Below are 23,303 nucleotides of genomic sequence, written 5' to 3'. Positions count from 1 at the left end.
AATTAATTTTTTTACAGATAAAGTGCACCTCTACTTAGAACATTTTGAAGTTACGAACAAATTAACAAACCACTTCATTTCTTAAATAGAGGTATAACTGTATTATTCCATTTTGCAGCACGCTTTGGACCTCCAGTTGGCGGTGGCCAACGTCCTGCAGCTGATGGTCAACAGCGAACGCAACCAGCAGCTTTTGTGCGAGGCCTCGCTGCATCAACGCCTGCTGCAGCGCTGCAGCCAAGCGCTGGGCGACGAGGACCACCCGCTGCACCCGCCGCTACAGCGCATGTTCGAGAGGTTGGCCTCGCAGGCCTTGCAGCCCGTGGCGCTCAGGTATGACCTCACACTTATTTATTATCCAAAAATTACAGAGCAGAAAACGGTCAAAAATGATATTTTGTCGTGGGGAGAAGATGATATTCTGATTTTGGAAGCTTTTCGTGGTCCGATTGGAGTTTTTTGTGCAAAAATTCAGCTAAATTTGATGTCATGCTGTAAATAATAGTTCACATTTTTTTCAGTAGTTTTGGCAAAGAAATTAAAAAGAGACATGGACAATCTTTCAAAATATAATCATTATATAATTATTGATAATAATTGTCTTATTGATAATAATAGGCTTATTGATAATACAAAATGATAATCAAAAATGCAAAATGGTAAACTTATTTAGAAGATGTTTTGTTTTTAAATGAATTATCCTGATGATTAAAAATGGCCAGGCAAAAAACAAACAAAAAACACATTTTCAGGCAAATTGGTGTTGAAAAAAACTGCTTGAATTTTTTTTTTTTTAAATTACATATTTTTGATGCAAAATTGTTATTAAAAGGTGTGTGAAGAATTATGGATGAATCCTAGTATTGGGCATCTCTGATTTTGGTTTCTGGGACCAGTCTTGTTGACTCCAAACAATATTGTTAGCTTTGTCCCATAATGATGACATCATCAAGAGCCATTGCAGTTCAGTGACTTGCTTTGCCTCACCACTTCTAAATTGCTAACAACCACAATAAATCTTGGCTTGATAGCCATCAATTCTTCAATCTATTTTGGAACAAACTCATTTCAGCCCCAAAATGGAACACTAATTCACAAAATAAATCCAACAGTAGCCTTTATTCGAGGGAGCGAGCCCTGCGGCTAACGCGGCGTGACCGGGGCAGCGTCAACCCACCAGCGATATCTCATTTCCCGCTTGACTAGCGAAGCGAGACGGCGGTCACGACGACGACAAAGTTCATTGACATGCACGCGCCGCCGCCGCCGCTTCCCTTTTCACATGGAAATGGCGCCGTGCTTTCTTTTTTTTCCCCAAAAAAAGGCCCCAGCAAAGCAATTTAAATCAATAATTGTCATTTTTTAATCCATTTTTCAGTTTTTTTTGTTAAAAATCATTTTGTAAAATCTAAAAATATATTTTAAAACAATCTAAAATAAACATTGTTTTAAATCTATAAAAAAACGGAATATTCAGGGATTTTAATCCACTTCTTTTAGTCCATTTATACAGAAAAAAAACGAAATATATCTAAAATGGAAATTGAGTTGACTCTATATAAACCGCCATTTTCCAGGAATTACTGGTTATAATAACACAAAAAATGATAAAACCATGTGCTTAAATCCCAAATAAATGAAATAAAAATGCCCCAATGAGTGCAAAAAAATTAAAAAAGATGACAAAGCCCATGTCCAACTCTTTTTATTATTACAGGGAATTCCTGCGTCTTGGCAACCCGCTCAACTGCGGCGCTTGGGACAAAAAACTCCTCAAACAGTACCGAGTCCACAAACCCAGCTCGCTAGGCTACGACGCCGACACCAGAGGTAAAAGCGGCCCCGCGCCCTCACGCCATCTCGCCATTTTACCCAATTTATCACGGCAGGAGGCATGACCACGTCGACGGAAGGCTTCGGGGCCGACAGCGTGTTCGCCACGCCGGCCGAGGATAGCGGCGGCGTGGGCGGGCAGTACAACGGGCAGTACAACGGGCAGTACCGCATCAGCCGTAGTTTGGTGCGCTCGGCCGAGGGCAGCGCCGTGCCGCTGACCCGCGTCAAGTGCCTGGTCTCCATGACAACGCCGCACGACATCCGACTGCACGGCTCGGCCGACACGCCCGCCTACGTGGAGTTTGATGCCTCGCTGGAGGGATTCGGGTATGTTTCTGACACACGGCTAGCCATGCTAATGTCGCTCAATACACATACATTATCCTTTATTTATGTATTTCTTTTTAAATATCTTTTTTAAAGCATTAGTGGTAAAGATCCGCATTCAAGAATGATGTAGGGGTGCTTTGAGTTCGGTTGCTTGGGCTCAAAACTAGGACATTGGTGTCAAAGTGGCGGCTCGGGGGCCTAATTTTGGCCCGCCACCTCATTTTGTGCGGCCCAAAAAAATAAATCAAAGGTGCCGACTTTCAGTTTTAGGATTTAAATGAATATGAGTATAGATGTATATTAAATTTCCTGATTTACCCCCTTTATATCAATAATTGTCATTTTTTAATCCATTTTTTTTGTATTTTTAGTTAAAAAATCATTTTGTAAAATCTAAAAATATATATAAAAAAAGTTAAAATAAACATTGATTTAGAGCTATAAAAAACTTAATATTCAAGGTTTTAATCCAGTTCTTTTAATCCATTTATAAAAAAAAAAATCTAAATATGATATCTAAAATGTCTGACACCCTTGCTAAATATGTCTAGGTGCTGTTTTTCTTTGGCTTTGTGTGTTTTTTTCCCTCATTTGTTTATACTTTATGTTTTGTCTATGTGTGCCACCAAGAGGTATTAGTTTTTGAGTGTGTATTTTAATTATTTTTATTTTTTTTCCTGGTGTTATGTTTATTTTTTGGTGAGTCTGTCCTTGTGTTGTTATTTTCCTTATTTTCGTGTTGCTTCTAGATACGTTTATTGTGTGTTTGTGTGCTTTTGCGCTTGATCTTTGTATTTCTTTGTTCTTATGATGCGTGTCTCCTTCTTTTATGTTCTTGTTTTGGAATGCGGCTCTGTTATTATCTTTTTGTTTTTGTCTGCGCGTACGTAGTTTGTCTCCCGGTGTTTTGTCAGTGTTTGTGTCTATCCTTGTTTTCTGTGTGTGTTGTTTTTGGGCCAGTTCCAGATGTTTGTGTCCTATCAAGGTTTTTAGTCAGCGCAGAACAGAAGCTAAAGTTTCAAGCTTTTGCTCTCTAGAGACAATGCCGCTGGCCCATTTTCTCAACACACACACACACACACACACACACACACACACACACAGACGGATAGAGCAACTCCCTCCCCCTGCTTTCCCATCTGTCAACATGAAATATTGATACTCTCCTCTGTTATTAACTCTTGCGCACACCCGTGTCGTACCTACAAATAGCAGGAATGGATAATGTTGTTCATCCCATAATTGGGAAATTTCATTGTCACAGTAGCAACAGGGGGAGAATACAGACACAGAAAAAGACACCCTAGACATAAATATTAAATAAATTATAATAAATACAAATAAATTAAGAAATTTATAAATAAATTAAGATTAATAAATAAAAATAATAATTAATTAATTAGCCAATAAATACATACATACATATATAAATAAATTAATGAATTGATCAATAAATACATTTAAAATAAATAAATGTCTTTTAAATTAAAAAAATATTGAAAAATTAATAAAATATATTTTAACATAGATAAAAAATATTTAAAAATAAATAAAAAAATATTTAAACATAAATAAATAAATATTTATAAATAAATGAGTGTTGCTGAGATGTGTATTTATATATACATATACACCTATACCTACATATATAATACACCATACATACATATATATATAAATACACCATACATACATATACATATATTTATAAATATACATACATACAGACAGAATACACAATGGTCATAACATTAAACCAATGGACTCATAAGATATATTTGATGAATGTCGTTGTGTGTGTGTGTGTGCAGGTGTTTATTCCTCCCCAGCCTGGCCCCTCACAACGCCCCCAGCAACAACGCCAACGGTTCCAACGTGGGCGACGGCGACGTCATCAGCGGCATGGGGACGGGTACGGCGCCCGTGGCGTTCTCGCCGTGAGAGAACGCGCTTTTGAATGCCTTCGCCGTGTTCCTCCTTCCAGGAGAGCGTCTGTTTCCCCCGCCCTCGGGCCTCAGCTACTCCACCTGGTTCTGCGTGGAGCGCTTCGGGGCGGCGCCGCACAACCACCCGGTGCGTCTACTGACGGTGGCGCGGCGGGCCACGTCCTCGGAGCAACACTACGTGTGTTTGGCCGTGGTGCTGTCGGCCAAAGACCGCTCGCTCACCGTGTCCACCAAGGAGGAGCTGCTGCAGACCTACTGTAAGAGCTCCGCCTACTTTGACGGTGGCGTTCGCAACCTTTTTTTTGACGTCTGCTTTCCATCGGGCAGCCGACGAGTCCAGCGAAGAAGCGTCCTTCTACGAAATCCTGCCCTGCTGCGCTCGTTTCCGCTGCGGCGAGCTGATCGTGGAGGGACAGTGGCACCACCTGGTGTTGGTGATGAGCAAGGGCATGCTGAAGAACAGTATGGCCACACTCTACCTGGACGGACAGATGCTCAACACCGTTAAGGTATGTACCAAACCAGAAAAATGCCTATCTGTCAACCTGGTACAAATGCCAATAATTATTAATGATTGCAATTCCACTTATTAAAAAAAAAACATAGAAATGCAATATTTATGACTGAGTGCCTGTATCATGCTTAAAGCACGTTAGCGTGTTAGCAGTTTTCTGCTAGTGACAAAGACCACCCAGATTCACAAAATTTTACAAAAACGTAATTTCAAATCTAAATAATTTCCCATACAAAAGTTGTTCTGTGGCAATTGGTGTCAAAGTGGCGGCCCAGGGGCCAAATCTGGCCCACCACATCATTTTGTGCGGCCCGGGAAAGTCAATGATGAGTGCCAACTTTCTATTTTAGGATCAAATTAAAATGAAGAGTATAGATGTATATTACATTTCCTGATTTCCCCCTTTTAAATCAATAATTATCATTTTTTAATCCATTTTTTTGTGTTTTTAGTTCAAAAATAATTTTGTCAAATCTAAAAATATCTTTAAAAAAGCTAAAACAAACATTGTTTCAGATCTATATAAAAATGAATCTTCAGGGATTTTAATCCAGTTCTTTTAATGCATTTATAAAAAATATATATAAATATTATATCTAAAATGGTCCGGCCCACGTGAAATCGACAGGACGCCGTCCATCCCCCAAATTGAACTGATTGGTCGCTATCGTTTCAGCTCCACTACGTCCACAGCGTCCCGGGCGGCTCCGGCTCGGCCAACCCGCCGGTGGCCAGCACGGTGTACGGCTACGTGGGCACGCCGCCGGCCCAGCGCCAAGTGTCGGCGCTGGTGTGGCGCCTGGGGCCGTGCCACTTCCTGGAGGAGGCGCTCCCCGCCGCCAGCGTGGCCGCCATCTTCGAGTTGGGCCCCACCAACGTGGGCAGCCTGCAGGCTGTCTACCTGCCATGCAAGGAATCCAAGGCGGAGGCGGCGCCCGCCGCCCCCGTGGCGTTGGTGCCCGAGGAGAAGGTGTCCTTCAGCCTCTTCGCCGTCTCCGTGTCCACGCTCACCGTGGCTAAGATCAGGAAGGTCTACAACAAGTTGGACAGCAAGGCCATCGCCAAACAGGTCAGATTGGAATAAGGCTAATGTTGTTAGCTTCTCCTGCTAGCCGCCTGCAAAAGTGTGTTGACTTCATGTATTATGATAACATTGGATGCATTGAGAATATTTAATTGTTCCTTTGTTTTTGGAAAAAGATTCATAAAATAGCCTGTATATAATATTTTGTCTTTTTTACTAAAAAATATTATTTTTTAAGACAGTCATACTTCTATTTAGGAAACTAATTGGTTTAATTTGATTTTTTTTTCATAACTTGAACATTTTGTAAGTAGAGGTGTACTTTATATGTAAATTCTTCAATTTGTTCCATGGTCCTCACAAAACTACCAACTAAAACCTTTAAAATGGGTCAAATTGTCCTAATTTTGCATGAAAAAAATGTGGGAAACACAAAAATGAGAGAAAATTATGAATAAATTATTTATTAATGTCTTAAAATAATTAAAACAAAATGAAAATGTGCCCTGTGCCTCGGAAATAGTTCCCTCCGTTATAATGGGAGATGTAATACCCTCACATGTCCGCCAGGTGGCGAATAGGGCACATTCTACCATATCTCGAGTCATTCTTTTGCATATAAAAAAATCGTAACCTGAAAATTTCATATCTAAAGGCATTTGTAAGTAGAGGTATTTTTCCCACTTTCATTTACTGACACAAATATAAAATTAAATATAATATTTAAAATTCTCCTGGCTCTTTTAATTATAATAAAAAGAAATAAAGAATCCAGGAAATATTGAATGTCTTTCCTGTTTGCCCCTCCCCTTTGCGCAGCTGGCCGTGTCCTCCCACGAAAACGCCACGCCCGTCAAGCTGATCCACAACGCGGCCGGCCACCTCAACGGACCGGCCCGCACCATCGGTGCCGCCGTCATCGGCTACTTGGGTAAAAAAAAGCCACCGAGTCGACCGACCTGGGCCTTCTTACGCTAACATCGTGTTTTTTTTGTCCTCGCCAGGCGTACGCGCATTCTCGCCCAAGCCGGTGGCCACCAACCTGCAGTACGTCGGCGGGGCGGCGGCCATTTTGGGTCTGGTCGCCATGGCGTCGGACGTGGAGGGACTTTATGCCGCCGTCAAGGCGCTGGTCTGCGTGGTCAAGAGCAACCCGTTGGCTAGCAAAGAGATGGAGCGCATCAAGGGATACCAGGTGCATCAAAAATACACAACATTAGCATAATTCAAATCAAAAGACTTTGTTGTCATCATACACAGCTGCGTATAACCCAAAAAGTGTGTTTTCCCAGTAAACAAAACATAAATAAGGCATATAAATAATGATAAGAAGGAAGACAAAACACCAAACTGGGGAGCAAAGAGCCACTGAACCCACGCGTGCGCCGCCATTTTGGATCTTGGCTCCCAATCAGCCAAACAAAACAATTTCATATAATATAAATCAGTTTAAAAGAACTGGATTAAAAGCCCTAAATATTCAGTATTTTTTTTTCAAAAATCTAAAACAATGTTTATTTGAGCTTTTTATTTCTTAGTGCGGGAAAAAACGTCTTTTAATCATTAGTTTTTCATTTAAAAAAGACACAGTATTTCTTAATTATGTTCAATATTATAGTGAAAAACAGAAAATATTTTTAAATATTAATTTTTAGATTTTACACAATGTTTTTTGAACTAAAAAAACACAAAAAGTGCCACTGTCAATGAATGCAAAATTGAAATCCAATCCTTCTTTATCTTCATCAAATAACTACGGAAACGACGAATGGCTAACACGCTAACGCTAATCTCATTTTGCTTAGCTGTTGGCGATGCTGCTGAAGAAGAAGCGCTCTCTCCTCAACAGCCACATCCTCCACCTGACCTTCTCGTTGGTGGGCACGGTGGACAGCGGTCACGAGACCTCCATCATTCCCAACTCCACGGCTTTCCAGGACCTCCTCTGCGATTTTGAGGTTTCTATGAGAAATATGAATATGAAATTATGAGAAGAAAAGCTCAAGCACCCCCCTAATTCTTCTTCTTTCCCCAGGTTTGGCTTCACGCACCTTACGAACTCCACTTGTCTCTCTTTGAGCATTTTATCGAGCTTCTGACAGAGTCCAGGTGAGTCTTCTCATGGTTTTTCTTGTTTTTTCCACTCCGCCATTTTCGCTTCTGACCTTTGAACCCGGCAGCGAGGCGGCCAAGAACGCTCGTCTCCTACGCGAGTTCCAGTTGGTTCCCAGGTTGCTTCTCACCCTGAGGGACACTTCGCTATCGCAACCCACCGTGGCGGCCATTGGGAACGTCCTCAGCCTCCTCCTACAGGGTTTCCCCAACACTCACGACCTTCTCAGGTATGATGCCCGCCATCTTGGCTCGTTTTCAGGACCCTAAAATGTCTTTTGTTGGCAGGTTTGGTCAATTTTTGTCGTCCACGCTGCCCACGTTCGCCGTATGCGAGAAGTTTGTGGTGATGGAGGCCCACAACGAGGAGAAAGCGGACGCTAGCAACGAGGACGACTTTGGCGGCCTGCTGTCGGCTAACCTGATCCTGCTTCGAAATAGGTTGCTGGACAACCTGCTTAAGCTTCTCTTTGTCACCAAGGACAAGACGGCCATCAACTCGCAGTAAGACGCTTAATCTATACCCAGGGGTGGGCAAACTTTTGGACCTGGGGGCCATATTGACTTGAAAAATGTTACAGATGGGCGGGGTCAGAACAGAAGATAGGATACATATAAAAAAGTGCATCCGTTAACAGTACATATGAAACATAAACAGAAAAAAAGGAGTATCAAGTATTAACATACTCATCACTCATCATTCAAGTAAAAATTATAAAGTACAAAGTAAAGAGGAATGTATTAAGAAATATTAAAATGTCATTTAAAAAAAATAGTGGCTGTAAAACACCAAAAACAAAGAAGAGTGAACAGAGATACTGCCACTGGCTTCCACGTGACGGCGCCATCTAGGGGGAAAAAATAATAAATAATAATAATAAAATTTAATTAAATTAAAAAAAAACATTATTTGGACAACGTCGGCGGGCCAGATTTAAAAAGCCAAACGGGCCATATGTGGCCCGCGAGCCGTAGTATGCCCAGATCTGATCTATACATTTAAACAAAATATATGTATATATTTTTTGGACAGAAATAGAATTTTCCATGCAATGCATTATCCAAACTATAAGTCGCCATATTATTCACCATAACACTACAATTATTTTTAAATATAAAACATTCAATTTAAAAAAATATATTGTTAGGGCTAATCCTCAACAGCCAAATAATCTTCAAGCACGGAATAGTTTTAGACTCCATTGGCTGTCAGGAGTGGTGAAATGGCAGGCCGCTTTCCCAAATGGACGCTGTCTCTTGTTGGCTCTGCTCCCCCTTCCATAGGAGGAGGGGGTCCAATATTCCACAAATGTAATTTATGTCTTGATGAATTTATCGTGTCTTTTAAGAGAACAATTTCAAACTCTTTTAGGGCTTGCGAGGACCTGGTTCGAACCCTGGGCCTGGATTGGCTCCTGATGTTCATGGAGGAGCACCTCCACTCCAGCACGGTGGCGGCGGCCCTTTGGATCCTCACCGTGCTCCTGTCCAACCCGGCCGTCCTACACCGCTTTAAAGAGGGCGCCTGTGGCGGCGGCTGGTTGGACCACACCGACTCGGTGCTCACCAACAAGATCGGCACCGTCCTGGGTGAGTGTCCGTAGTCATACTCCGACTCTCCAGCAGAGGGACTCAACGGCGGACATGTTTACAGGCTTCAACGTGGGCCGCAACGCCAGCGGTCGCTCCACCGTGCGGGAAATCAACCGGGACGCCTGCCACTTCCCCGGTTTTCCCGTCCTCCAGACGCTTCTGCCCAAGCACACCAACGTCCCCGAACTCTACTTCCTCTTGATGGCGCTATTCCTGCAGCAGCCCGTGACCGAGCTGCCGGACAGCCTGCAGGTACATGTCAGTACCGAAAACTTTCTTACGTTACTTCTTCATTTCACCAATATTTTTTTTTACTGAATGTCCAAAGTTGAACCCAAATTGAGGTCAAAAGGTCAAATACAAGTTTTGTGGTCAATTGACAGCCACTGATATCCTTTTAAGTATTTTTCTGATGATAAGTCGCATTGGCAAAATAATACAAAGTGAAGCAGAAATATTTAGTTGTATTTTTATGAGGAACATTTTTTTATTTGATCAGAAATCAAGTAAAAACATGTTAAAATTACAGTTTTTCAATGGAAAACAATGGACTAAGTAGACATGTCTTAACCTAACCATTTTCCTGATAACTATGACCGGAAAAAAAACAACATAAAAAGGCTGTTACTGGGAATAGAGAAGAAACAAACAGATACATTTCACTTGAAAATGAGTTGCAAGGTTAGCCAAACAATGTAAAAATGTGCGACTTATAGTCCGGATTATGCATCGAGTGGATAATTCAATTTCTATCCTGAAAACTGAAACTAAACAAAAAAAAATCTCATTTTGCTATGTTTATGTCTAATAGTGGCTTTTTTTTATAAATAATTTGTATTTTTTTAACCAAAATGTAATTGTTAGTCATGTGACTTTTTCAACTTTGGACATTCTGCTCCACACGAGAATCAAAAAATCTTCCCAAATTGAGATGTTTTTCTTATCACCCTTTCCGCCGCAGTTCGACCTGGACTCCATGTGGACGTTTATCTTCGGGGTGCCGGCGTCTAGCGCCACCGTGGTGGGATCCGTCCACAACGTGTGCACCGAGGCCGCCTTCCTTCTACTCGCTATGCTACGTAGCATGCTTAATTTGGTACCAAAACAATACAATTAAATTAAAAATGCCACGTTGGGTCACCCAAGTGAATTGACGGATGTTTTTTATTTAATTTTCCGTTAGCCGTGGCAGTCGGAGGAGGAGGGCTCATGGCTGCGTGACTACCCGGTGACCCTGATGCAGTTTTTCCGCTACCTGTACCACAACGTACCCGATTTGGCCCCCATGTGGCACAGTCCGGATTTCCTGTGCGCCCTGGCCGCTTCCGTCTTCCCCTTCAACATGAGACCTTACTCCGAGATGGTAAAATATAGACCTAAATGCTAACATTTTCGCTAAGGACAAAAGTTGAGGTTTGCCAACTTGAAAATGTTGTAAGTAGAAGTGTACTTTATATGTAAATACTTTAATTGGTTCCAGTCTTCACACAATTATCAACTAAACCCTTTCAAATGGGTCAATTTTGTCCCAATTTGTATGAAAGATGAAGAAACACACAAAAATAAGAGAAAATTATATATAATTATATTTATTTATGCCTTAGAATAGATAAAGCATATGAAAATGTGCCCTTTACTCGCAAAATTAGTTGGTTATTTTGTAAGTAGAAGTGTACTTTATATATAAATTCTCTAATTGGTTCCACGGTCCTCACAAAAATACCAACTAAACCCTTTAAAATTGGTCCATTTTGTCCCAATTTGGTATGAAAGATGTGAGGAAACAGACAGAAATGAGAGAAAATTATAAGAAAATTATTTATAAATGTCTTGAAAAATAAATAAAGCATAGGAAAATGTGCCTTGCGCCGCTAAAATAGTTCCTTCCGTGACTGACAATATTTTCAAAATAAAATGACTGATAAGAAAATGCAATTACTTTTTGGAAGGATTTCCTAACTTGGATATTTTTCCTATCTCTCCAGTCACTCATTTGCATATCCAAAAATGTATAACCTAAAAATTTCGTACCTAGAGGCATTCTTAAGTAGAGGTACGATGTGATTGGCCGCTTCTCCTCTCGGGCAGGTGAGCGACCTGGACGACGAAGCGGGCTCCCCCATCGAGGAGCTGAAGGCCTTTGCGTCGGACTCGGGCATGAACCGCAGCCAATCGGAGTACTGCAACGTGGGCTCCAAGACGTCGCTCACCAACCACCCGGCCAAGAAGTACGTCTTTGACTTTATGAGGGCGCTCATCCTGGACAACATGTGCGTCACGCCGGCCGCCAAACAGACGCCCGTCGTCGACCTCCTGCTGGAGGTGAGAGCCAACGCCGCTACCGTCCAATCAACCGGCTCGCTCAGTCAATAAACGTTGTCTCTGTCTGAAGGCATCTCCGGAACGTTCCACCAGGACTCAGCAGAAGGAGTTCCAGTCCAACATCTTGGACGGCGTCATGGAGCACCTTCTGGCGGCCGACGTTTTGCTAGGTGAGACGCGCGTTCGAATCCGACCGGGTATTCTGCTTTCCTCCCACATTTCAAAAACATGAATGCTAGGTTAACTGTAAGCTAAATTGACCCTAGCTTGGAGTCATTTGTTGTTGTTGTTTCCTTGAAGCCTGGGATTGACTGGTCGCCAATTCGGGAAGTACCCCTTCCTGATGTCTGTCGTTAGCCATAACCCTTGTGAGGATAAGCACTTCAGAAGATGAACAAATTAATGAAAACTATCGATATTTGGGTAGAAAAATGCATTGTGAATTTCAACAATTTCCCACTGAACGAACGACTCTATTGAAAAGAGTCATTAACTGAGTCAACTAAAATGCCATGATTTAATCATAATTAACTTCCATTTTTTTCCATTCCCGATTTTTTCAGGGGAAGACTCATCCCTGCCACTCAGTAGCGGCGGCAGCTACCAGATTCTGGTCCACAACGTCTTCTACTTTACTCAGCGTGTGGTGGACAAGCTTTGGCAAGGCATGTTCAACAAGGACTCCAAGCTGGTGGTGGACTTTATTGTGCAGCTAATTGGACAGGTGGGTTCCGGGCGTCCATTTTGTGCCGAATACCTTGACACTACCAAGTATGGCTGCCAAATGTTGTTGTCTTTGTCTCTGGGACTTCAGTCCAAGCGGCGTTCTCAAGGTCTGTCCCTGGACGCCGTGTACCACTGCCTAAACCGCACGGTGCTGTACCAGCTGTGCCGGCCACACAAGACGGTGGCTCAGCAGGTGGCGCTGTTGGACGCTCTGCGGGTCCTCACCGTCAACCGCAACTTGGTGCTGGGACCTGGCAACCACGACCAGGACTTTGTGGCTTGCCTTGCTCACTGTTTCATCTGTCTACACGCTGGAAGGTGAGGACATCACATTCATTGGGAAAATCTTTTTTTTTTTTTTTTTTTTTTTTAAAGAACCCGTTTTAAACAAGTCACCTTTGTTCTAAAATGCCAATCAGCAGCAGTGTGGAGGGCTTTGGTCTGGAGGCAGAGGCCCGCATGACCACGTGGCACGTCATGATGTCGCCGGAAAACCAGCACGACGCCGGGAACAACCACGACGTCGGCGAAGGTCAGACAGAGCCCCACCCACTATTTCCCTCTGGTCACTGATCCGATTTGATATAAAATAAAATTAAAAAATAAAACAATTTAATATTATTTAAAGTAATCTAATCTAAGATAAAACAAACTAAGATAAGATAAACTATAAGAAAAGAAAACAATCTGATCTGATCTAAGGTAATCTAATCTAAGTGAAAATAAACAAATATAAGATAAGGTAAACTAAACTGAAGTAAAATAAAACAATTTAATCTGATCTGAAGTAATCTAATCTAAGATAAAATGAGACCAGATCAGATAAAATAAGATAAGATAAACTAAAGTAAAATAAAACAATCTAATCTGATATAAATTAATCTAATCTAAGATAAAATGAGACCAGATCAGATAAAATAAGATAAAATAAGGTAAGATAAAGTAAAATAAAACAATCTGATCTAAAGTAATCTAATCTAAGTTAAAATGAGACCAGATCAGATAAAATAAGATAAGATAAACTAAAGTAAAGTAAAATAAAACAATCTAATCTGATCTGAAGTAATCTAATCTAAGATAAAATGAGACCAGATAAGGTAAGATAAAAGAACCTAAAATAAGATGAAGAAACAATGCGATCTGTCTTGTCTGTGGTGCATGCAGGTCGGCAGCTCCTCCTGAAGGCGGTGAACCGGGTGTGGACGGAGTTGATGCACAGCAAGCGTCAGATGCTGGAGGACATCTTTAAGGTGGCGCTGCCATGCAACGACCGCGGACACGTGGACGTGGCCACCGCCCGCCCCGCCTTGGAGGAGCCCGCCCTCAAGAGTTGGCACAACCACTTGCTCCACGAGAAGAAGTGCATCAGCCGAGGCGAGGCCGCCGCCCCCGCCGCCGCCGCGGCCGCCGCCGCCGGCCAGTCCAAGCTGTCGCGGGTCAGCAGCGGCTTCGGGCTGTCCAAGCTGACGGGCGTGCGGCGCCACAAGAAGGAGAACAGCCTGAGCAAGAACAGCCTATCCGCACAGGTCGGTTGCAAATTCCCCGAATTGAGCCGCAGTCCTTTTTTGACCTTTTTTTTTTCGGGGTATAAACGCAGGAAGCCTTCCAGTGGATGTTCACCCACATCGCCGTGGTCAGAGACCTGGTGGCCATGCAGTACAAAGAACACCAAGAGGTACCTAATATTGATCCCACCATTTTTAGAGAGGTTTTGGACATGGGAGGTCACCAAATTTAGCTCACCTCTTGGGAGGCGGGGTTTGTTCAATATCGCTTAAACAGCCCAAAAATGCCAAATTGGAATTTGACGGACTAGCTAGCCAAAATGCAATGTGAAATGTTAATGGGGTGATTTTTTAAAAGATAACAGCAATGGGAATATACATTTTTTTCCTCTTTTTTTTTAGTTAAATATACTTTTATGTTTTTTTTGTTTAAGAAAACCCCAATTTATTTCTTATAGGCCATCATTAGTTTTTAATGGAATAAATACAAAAGTCATCTTTGTAGCTTTATGGTTCTGGATATAATATTAGAAAAGAACATTATAAAAATATATTTAAAAGTACTTCATTGCCACTTCCTTATTACAACTTTTCCCTGCAAGATAACTTGCTTTAATTTTCCAAAAATAATTTATTAAAATATTTTTCCTGAATTCAATTCAATACAAATACAGTTCAAAACTAATATCCTTGATTTTCATCTTTTTTAAATATTTAAATGAATGAAGTTTTTTTTTTGTCTTTTTCAGGTAAAAGTAGAATCTTTATTTAGGATATATTAACTTTTTTTGCATATTTACTATACAGTAATCCCTCAAATATTACGGTTAATGGAGACCAGTTCTGGCTTCCGCTTACAAATTTCAGCGTGTATTTTCAGATTTTTTATGAACGTTAAAAATAATAATAATAATAATAATAATAATAATAGCGATAATGGAGGGATTACTGTAATTTCTATTGTTTGTGCCTTGACAGCGTCAACAGAACGCCCTGAAATACGTGACAGAGGAATGGGCGTCCATCGAGTACGAGCTCCTCCGCGAGCGGGGTCTTTGGGGTCCCCCCATCGGCTCCCACTTGGACAAATTTGTGCTGGAGATGACGGAGGGCCCGTGCCGCATGCGCAAAAAGATGGTGCGCAACGACATGTTCTACCTCCACTACCCTTACATCCCCGAGACGGAAAACAACTCCAGCGCCACCAACACCGGCGGCGTGCAGGTACAAAAAGCCCTCCAGAATTTGACAATTTCGTAAGTAGAGGTGTACTTTATATGTCAATTCTGTCATTCGTCTCCGTGGGCAGAAAACGGTGCGCTACCGCCGCGCTATCAGCGCTGACAGCAAGGAGTACTACATGCGCCTGTTGTCGGGCAACCCCGGAATGTACCAACATTCGGTGGAGCACAGCAGCGAGGGCGAGACCGCCCGACACGAACCCGAGCATGGGGAGGACACCATCGCCAGGGTCAAAGGTGAAAAGATTTCAATTTTTTGGGGTGGTTGGGCTTCATCCATGCATATTTTCTATTATTTAATCCTTATATAGCCTGATTTATGGGTGGATTTGTGTGTATGTTAAGATTCCCTCGCTATGTTTGTCCAAACCGTGAATTGTAGAGAGTTGAATTTTTTTATGGGGGTCAGAAACAGCTGTCGGATCCTGATAGATGTGGAAAGTAGTTTATTTTTTTAAAGCTGAAAGCATTAGATGTATGAATAATTGTTTTTACATGATGTGCCTAAACGCATCACGTGGCTGATTGGTCGTGAGTTAGGGTTAAAAAAAGATCCCTTTTTGCCCCTCCACCAGGTCTGGTGAAGGCGCCGTTGAAGCGCTCCCGATCCACGGCAGACGGTGGCGATGAGGACACTCAGGATCAGATCCAGGATCAGCTCCTGGATTCGGGAGGTTCGGAGGAGGAGCATCAGCAGCGCACTGACAACACTGCCTTGCTGAGACTATTGGAGGAGGGGGAGAAGGTACGAGGGAGTCCAATCAAACTCCAGTGTTTGTCTCTCGAGGTCATTGCATTTTGGGGTCAGGAGGTCACAGAGGTCACATTCTTTGTCAACCTCTCGGCATTCAAGAAAACTCCAGACATTATTCTGTTCCCTTGAATCCATCATGTCCGCCCTCTCCCAAGCCTTCCTCCGGTTAACTTAACTTAACATAAAATAACTTAACATAACATAACAACTTAACATAAAATAACTTAACCAAAATTAACTTAACCTAACTTAACCTAAATTAACTTAACCTAACTTAACCTAACTTAAACTAACTTAAACTAACTTAACCTAAATTAACTTAACTTAACCCAATTTAACCCAACCTAACCTGACTTAACTTGACCTAACTTAATTTAACTTAACTCTTTTTATCTTGTGTTTGCTTCAGATCCAGCACATGTACCGCTGCGCCCGAGTCCAAGGCCTGGACACCAGCGAGGGTCTGCTGCTCTTCGGGAAGGAGCACTTCTACGTCATCGACGGCTACACCATGACCGTCTCCAGGGAGATCCGAGACATCGACACGCTGCCGCCAAAGTACGTGACCTCGGAAGGCCCCCTTTGTCGCCATTTTCGTCCCCTAACGCCCTCGTCCATCCGACTTCAGCTTGCACGAAGCCATCATCCCCAGGGGAGCTCGCCAGGGTCAAAGTCAGCTCAAGCGTACCTGCAGTATCTTCGCCTACGAGGACATCAAAGAGGTTCACAAACGGAGATACCTGCTGCAGGTGAGACCCCTTTTTTTCAGGTGACTTTGGTCCAAACAGGACTATTCGCTCAGCCGTCTTTTTCACGGTGTCGTCACAGCCAATGGCGGTGGAGGTCTTTTCTGCCGACGGTAGGAACTACCTGTTGGCCTTCCAGAAGGGCGTACGCAACAAAGTCTACCAAAGGTATGAAATTGTCTGTTTTTAATGGAAATTTTTGCTAAATATTTTACATCATTTAACTTCCGTCCCAGGTTCCTGGCGGTGGTGCCGTCGCTGGCCGACAGCTCCGAGTCGGTCTCGGGACAGAGACCCAACACCAGCGTGGAGCAAGGGTTCGTCCGTCCCGTCTCGGTCGCCGTGTCGGCTCACGACGACACAAAATGGCTGACAATGACTCTTTTGCCGTTGTCAGGTCGGGGCTCCTCAGCACATTAGTCGGCGAGAAGTCCGTGACTCAGCGCTGGGAGGTGAGTCCGTTTCGCTTCTTAGCGTTAAACTCCGCCCCTTCATCCTCTGCTCCAATGGATTTTTACTCTTCCAGCGAGGAGAGATCAGCAACTTCCAGTACCTGATGCACCTCAACACTTTAGCTGGACGCTCCTACAACGACTTAATGCAGTACCCGGTCTTCCCCTGGATCCTGGCCGACTTTGACTCGGAGGTGAATGCGAGCCGGAAACCCGTAGCCGCGAGTTCGAGTCCCGAATCTCGAATCTCGCCCTGTCCGTTTTCAAGGAGCTGGATCTGAACAACCCCAAGACCTTCCGCAACCTGGCCAAGCCCATGGGCGCCCAAACGGACGACCGCTTGACCCAGTACAAGAAACGTTACAAAGACTGGGAGGATCCAAACGGTAATAAAACGGGGTGCATAGAACACCCGGCGAGCATTTGACGGACCATATCTCTCCTACAGGCGAAACTCCCGCCTACCACTACGGCACCCACTACTCGTCCGCCATGATCGTGGCTTCCTACCTGGTGCGCATGGAGCCTTTCACGCAGATTTTCCTGAGATTACAGGTGAGCAAAGGCAAGACCAACAACGCGCAAGAAAACCGGGGTGATGACGCTTTACCCCCGTTCCGGTCCAGGGCGGCCATTTCGACCTGGCCGACAGGATGTTCCACAGCGTACGTGAAGCCTGGCTGTCCGCCGCCAAGCACAACATGGCCGACGTGAAGGAGCTCATCCCCGAGTTTTTTTACCTGCCCGAATTCCTTCTCAACTCCAACAACTTTGACCTGGGTAAGTCGCAAACCAAGGTGTCTTTGATGCTAACGGAGGTGTGTCTTTGATGCTAACAAATGTGTCTTTCACGCTAACAAATGTGTCTTTGACACTGATGAAGGTGTTTTTGACAGTAATGGGTGTGCGTCTTTGAGGCTAACAAAGGGGTCTTTGATGCTAACAAAGTTGTCTTTGATGCTAAGGGATGTGTCTTTGATGCTAAGGGTTGTGTCTTTGATGCTAAGGGTTGTGTCTTTGATGCTAAGGGATGTGTCTTTGATGCTAAGGGTTGTGGCTTTGATGCTAAGGGTTGTGTCTTTGATGCTAAGGGTTGTGTCTTTGATGCTAAGGGTTGTGTCTTTGATGCTAAGGGTTGTGTCTTTGATGCTAAGGGATGTGTCTTTGACGCTAACTGAGTTGTCTTTGATGCTAACTGAGTTGTCTTTGATGCTAACAGGCGCCAAGCAGAATGGGACTAAACTGGGCGACGTCATCCTCCCTCCGTGGGCCAAGGGCGACCCGCGGGAATTCATCCGGGTGCACCGAGAGGTATGCATCCCCAGTTCGCCGATTTGGAAGTATAACCCTTAAAAAGGGAGCTTTTCCCCTAACCGTGTCTTTGAATCCAGGCGCTGGAGTGCGATTACGTGTCGGCGCACCTCCACGAGTGGATCGATTTGATCTTCGGCTACAAGCAGCAAGGCCCCCCCGCCGTGGAGGCGGTCAACGTTTTCCACCACCTCTTCTACGAGGGCCAAGTGGACATCTACAACATCAACGACCCGCTCAAGGAGACGGCCACCATCGGATTCATCAACAACTTTGGCCAGATCCCCAAACAGGTGCTAGCTCGCTAGCGGCTAATTTCTCCAAAGCCTCACTGTGGCTAACGCGACTAATGCTAACGTGGCAAATGTGTTGCAGTTGTTTAAGAAGCCTCACCCACCCAAACGGGTGCGCAGCAAGGCTAACGGTGACGCGGCTAACGTCCCGCCCAGCTCCAGTGGCGACAAGATCTTCTTTTATCACCTGGACAACCTCCGGCCCTCGCTGGCTCCTGTCAAAGGTACACACACATAAACACACACACCAGTGTTAACGATGCCATCAGCTGTTTTGGTCTAGTAATAATTAATGTCAAATTGAAATTAGGTAAAACCACATTAAAAAGTACAAACAAAGTCAAGTGGTGGGCTTACATTATTGTCTATAAATTTATAATAAGTAAAAGAAATACATTGTAGACATTTGTATTTTGCGTAAATTAACGTTTACGGCAAATAAAAACATTGTCATCAATTGAAATTGAATTATTTTATTGTCGTGGTATAAGTAGAACAAATATAGAATTTACATATAAAGTATACTTCTACTTACGAAATGTTCAAGTTACGAAAAAAGTTCGAGAACCAATTAATTTCGTAGGTAGTGGTATTACTGTACTATGAAAATATTGTAAAAACTGCTCTAGACATGTCGTTTAATTTCTATTATACTTATGGATGAGTTTACCTTATAACTCTATAACTGCCACAGAAAGTGATTTTTTAAAAATGTATTTCAATGGCAGAGCTGAAAGAACCAGTGGGCCAAATCGTATGCACCGACAAAGGCATCCTGGCGGTGGAACAGAACAAAGTACTGGCTCCTCCCACTTGGAACAAGACCTTTGCGTGGGGCTACGCCGACCTCAGCTGCCGCCTGGCCAATTACGAGTCGGACAAGGTCGGTGCTTACCTTTACGCTGAACAACTCCATATGGAATTTTCCAATAGTCTCCTCTTCGGTCTAAAACTATTCCTCAACATTATGCCCCGCCCCCCTCTTCCAGGCATTGGTGGTATACGAGTGCTTATCCGAGTGGGGCCAAATCTTGTGCGCCATCTGCCCCAACCCCAAACTAACCATCACGGGCGGGACTAGCACGGCCATTTGCGTCTGGGAGACGGGGACGTCCAAAGAGCGAGCTAAGACGCTAACTCTCAAGCAGGTAAGGACGAGTGAGCTACTCCCCCTGGCCCGGACGCCATGTTGAGAAACTCCACCCCCTACCCAGGCGCTACTGGGCCACACGGACGCCGTCACCTGCCTGACGGCGTCGTCGGCCTACCACATCGTGGTGAGCGGCTCCCGGGACAGGACCTGCATCGTGTGGGACCTCAACAAGCTGTCCTTCGTCACGCAGTTGCGGGGACACCGCGCCCCCGTTTGCGCGCTCTGCATCAACGAACTGACGGTGAGGCGGAGTTTAACCCCACGGTGACCTTCGTGACGAGCATTCCACGTGTGTGTGTGTCCAGGGCGACATCGTGTCGTGCGCCGGCACCCACATCCACGTGTGGAGCATCAACGGCAGCCCCATCGCCAGCGCCAACACCTTCACGGGGCGGAGCCAGAGCATCGCCTGCTGCTGCGTGTCCGAGATGAACGAGTGGGACACGCACAATGTCATCGTCACGGGACACTCGGACGGAGTGGTCAGGGTGAGTCAGGGAGGGTCTTATGCTTCAATGACAAAATCGGGTGAAAGAGTACCGTGACTTTTTTTGTAACTTGAAAATTTCGTAAGTAGAAGTGTACTTTATATGTAAATTCTCCAATTTATTCCAGTCCTCACACAACTACCAACTAAACCCTCTTAAATTGATCAAAGTTTACCAATTTTGCATAAAAGATGTGAGGAAACACACTAAAATGAGAGAAAATTATTAAGAAATGATATTTTGCATTAAAAAACATTGTTCATAATTGACAAATTATAATTATTATTATTTTTCGTCACTACTGAGTCCAAGTAGCAAAGGTAGATTCTGCTTACAAGTTTCAGTGTAGATTTTCACATTTTTATGAAATTAAAAAATATATATTTTCTAAAAATAGTTAAAGGCGATAAATAATTGCAAAGTTTATTTTGAATTTAGTCCTGATTCACTATCAATGATTAATTATTTGGTCGATAAATTGCAAAAAAATAGTGGGATTATTATGATGCTGTGATGCGTTCAAGGCAGTTCCGTAAAAGTCAACACTCTTTTGCTTTTACAGTTCTGGAGAATGGAGTTCCTCCAAGTCCCAGAAACCCCCGCCCCGGAACCCGCAGAGCCCGACGTTCCTGACTGCTGCGGAGATGATAAACTTGGTCAGTCAAAATTAGGATTTATTAAAAAAAATAATAATAATAATAATGCCATTTTCTTCAGAGGGCGGCGACGAGGACAGCAGCGAATCAGAAGGTGAAAACGGAGAAGTCGCGGCAAACGGTCACGAACGGGAGCACAAAGTACCACGTGAACCGTCCAGTCAGCCGGGGGGCGCCGTACGCAGACCCAGAGGTGACTCCGCCCCTTTTTAAAAAATGTCCGGCCCTCATTTGGACGTAAAGTCAGGATGGAATGTAGCGTCCAATCTGTGCCTCCTCCCTCAGGGCCATCGACACGAGCCGGCGCCTCCTGGTCGATGGACAGCGGCTCGGACGACTCCCGCCGCTGGTCGGACAGCCTGAGCGTGGACGAGAAGGACGGCTTTGTGTTCGTCAACTACTCGGAGGCTCGCCGCAAGGGGGCGCGCCCCCACGGAAACGCTGCCGTTCAGCCGCCGCCACCGCACCCTAGCGCCGCCGAGCCACGCCCCTTCAACCAGCTCCGAGCAGGTAGGGGTCGTTTGCCTGGAAATCCCATTTTCTAGATCATTTTGAGACTTTGTCCCGTTTTATTCATATTTTTGAGGGTGGCACGGTGGTAGAGTGGTTAGCATGTATGCCTTGACGTTCTGAGATCGAGGGTTCGAGCCCGGATTTCCTGTAGAAATTGAATTGAATTGATTTGAATGCTTTTATTGTCATTATACAAGTATAAGGAGATTTTAAGCTTCACCAACAAGTGCACAAATAACAACAAAAAACAGATAAATTAATAATAAATCAATAATCAATAATATTTCAGTCATAAATAAGTAGTCAACATTATAGGTAGGCAACAAATTCAGCATGTACCCGCTTCCTGCCCATACTTAGCTGGGATAGTTTATGGCAATGGTGTCAAAGTGGTGGCCCGGGGGCCAAATTTGGCCCGCCGCGTCATTTTGTGCGGCCCGAGAAAGTAAATCTTTCTGTTTAAGATCAAATTAAAAAGAGGATAGATGTATATTAAATTTTCTCATTTTGCCCCTTTTAAATCAATCATTGTCATTTTTTAATCCATTTTTTCTGTCTTTTTAGTTCAAAAATCATTTTGTAAAATCTAAAAATATATTTTAAAAAATCTCAAATAAACATTGTTTTAGGTGTATAAAAAAACGAAATATTCAGGGCTTTTAATCCAGTTCTTTTATGCTAACGTGAGCTCACCGCTAACGTGTCCCCCTTCAGGCTACCGGTGGGAGCGCCAGCTGGTCTTCCGCAGCAAACTGACCATGCACACGGCGTTCGACCGCAAGGACAACGCGCACCCGGCCGAGATCAGCGCGCTGGCCATCTCCAAGTGAGTCCCTCCCGTCCGGTGACCTTTCCCCGCCTCGGCTGACCTTTGCCCTCCCTCCTTCCCCCTACCAGAGACCACGGCAAGATCTTAGTGGGCGACGGGCGGGGTCGCGTGTTCAGCTGGTCGGTCAGCGAGCAGCCCGGCCGCTCGGCCGCCGACCACTGGGTGAAAGACGAGGTGGTGGACAGCTGCTCGGGTTGCGCCGTTCGATTCTCCCTCACCGAGAGGCGCCATCACTGCCGCAATTGCGGACAACTCTTTTGCCAGAAGTAAGTCCCGCCCATTCCGCCATTTCAAATGTAGTACTTTTAGGGATGTCCTCCATCCAATCACATGACTTTTTGAGGGCTTTGTGTTAATTTTTTTTTTTATTTTCATTTTCTGACCGCTTTACGGGGGGTGCTGGAGCCTATCTCAGCCGACTTTGGGCTAAAGGTGGGGGACACCCAGCCAATCGCAGGGCACCAGGAGACAAACAACCAATCACTTGTAGCTAGCGGAAATTTAGCATACATTAGCCTCACTCATAGCTAGGGGCAAATTAGCATACAATTAGCCTAGCATGCATTTTTTGGGGATGTGGGAGGAGATTGGAGTACACACAGAAAACCCATGCAGGCCTGAGGAGAACACGCTAACTCCACACAGGTGGACTGGGATTTGAACCCAGTACCCCCGAGTTGCGAGCCTTAATTTATTTTTTAAATTTTTTTTTTGGGACGTATGAACTTTTTGGCTGCCATAGCTGTCCACAGACGTCCAATCCATTTTTAGCGGGAGGGTTGACAGTATGTTTGATTAAAAAAAATGCAATTTCTGTTAAAACTTGCTAATTAAACTTACTAACTGTTGATTTGGGGGCACTTTTGGCTCACTTTCTATTCATTCTTTCAGCTTTTATCAAAATTGGCCACTCCCATTTTCAATAATTGAGAAAATATTGAATTTTCCAGTCAAACTCT

The 23,303-nt window shown here is 44.0% G+C and overlaps 1 protein-coding gene across 1 annotated transcript in view; it reads left to right on the top strand.

Annotated features, from left to right (window-relative positions):
- Positions 1-23,303, top strand: part of wdfy3 (WD repeat and FYVE domain containing 3) — a 35,505-nt gene that overhangs the window by 11,692 nt on the left and 510 nt on the right. The window contains exons 16-63 of the mRNA XM_077714737.1: positions 119-333; positions 1,718-1,830; positions 1,890-2,163; positions 3,978-4,078; positions 4,151-4,369; positions 4,440-4,621; positions 5,303-5,695; positions 6,470-6,581; positions 6,655-6,845; positions 7,456-7,608; positions 7,686-7,759; positions 7,831-7,992; positions 8,051-8,266; positions 9,135-9,352; positions 9,417-9,613; positions 10,317-10,451; positions 10,539-10,718; positions 11,444-11,677; positions 11,748-11,847; positions 12,241-12,401; positions 12,492-12,721; positions 12,826-12,935; positions 13,568-13,929; positions 14,001-14,078; positions 14,887-15,132; positions 15,218-15,386; positions 15,725-15,894; positions 16,313-16,461; positions 16,532-16,652; positions 16,732-16,817; positions 16,886-16,966; positions 17,047-17,101; positions 17,176-17,295; positions 17,370-17,487; positions 17,550-17,656; positions 17,728-17,881; positions 18,321-18,412; positions 18,493-18,705; positions 18,788-18,929; positions 19,434-19,588; positions 19,695-19,853; positions 19,920-20,099; positions 20,164-20,346; positions 20,909-21,002; positions 21,064-21,195; positions 21,288-21,512; positions 22,230-22,341; positions 22,413-22,610. Coding sequence (XP_077570863.1) covers positions 119-333; positions 1,718-1,830; positions 1,890-2,163; positions 3,978-4,078; positions 4,151-4,369; positions 4,440-4,621; positions 5,303-5,695; positions 6,470-6,581; positions 6,655-6,845; positions 7,456-7,608; positions 7,686-7,759; positions 7,831-7,992; positions 8,051-8,266; positions 9,135-9,352; positions 9,417-9,613; positions 10,317-10,451; positions 10,539-10,718; positions 11,444-11,677; positions 11,748-11,847; positions 12,241-12,401; positions 12,492-12,721; positions 12,826-12,935; positions 13,568-13,929; positions 14,001-14,078; positions 14,887-15,132; positions 15,218-15,386; positions 15,725-15,894; positions 16,313-16,461; positions 16,532-16,652; positions 16,732-16,817; positions 16,886-16,966; positions 17,047-17,101; positions 17,176-17,295; positions 17,370-17,487; positions 17,550-17,656; positions 17,728-17,881; positions 18,321-18,412; positions 18,493-18,705; positions 18,788-18,929; positions 19,434-19,588; positions 19,695-19,853; positions 19,920-20,099; positions 20,164-20,346; positions 20,909-21,002; positions 21,064-21,195; positions 21,288-21,512; positions 22,230-22,341; positions 22,413-22,610 — 7,871 coding nt within the window. The remainder of the gene's footprint in view (positions 1-118; positions 334-1,717; positions 1,831-1,889; positions 2,164-3,977; positions 4,079-4,150; positions 4,370-4,439; positions 4,622-5,302; positions 5,696-6,469; positions 6,582-6,654; positions 6,846-7,455; positions 7,609-7,685; positions 7,760-7,830; positions 7,993-8,050; positions 8,267-9,134; positions 9,353-9,416; positions 9,614-10,316; positions 10,452-10,538; positions 10,719-11,443; positions 11,678-11,747; positions 11,848-12,240; positions 12,402-12,491; positions 12,722-12,825; positions 12,936-13,567; positions 13,930-14,000; positions 14,079-14,886; positions 15,133-15,217; positions 15,387-15,724; positions 15,895-16,312; positions 16,462-16,531; positions 16,653-16,731; positions 16,818-16,885; positions 16,967-17,046; positions 17,102-17,175; positions 17,296-17,369; positions 17,488-17,549; positions 17,657-17,727; positions 17,882-18,320; positions 18,413-18,492; positions 18,706-18,787; positions 18,930-19,433; positions 19,589-19,694; positions 19,854-19,919; positions 20,100-20,163; positions 20,347-20,908; positions 21,003-21,063; positions 21,196-21,287; positions 21,513-22,229; positions 22,342-22,412; positions 22,611-23,303) is intronic.

The sequence above is a fragment of the Stigmatopora nigra genome, chromosome 4 (assembly GCF_051989575.1).
Source record: "Stigmatopora nigra isolate UIUO_SnigA chromosome 4, RoL_Snig_1.1, whole genome shotgun sequence".
Taxonomy (NCBI): Eukaryota; Metazoa; Chordata; class Actinopteri; order Syngnathiformes; family Syngnathidae; genus Stigmatopora; species Stigmatopora nigra.
Note: the sequence above shows the minus strand (reverse complement) of the source record. Positions and strands in the feature narration are given on the sequence as shown.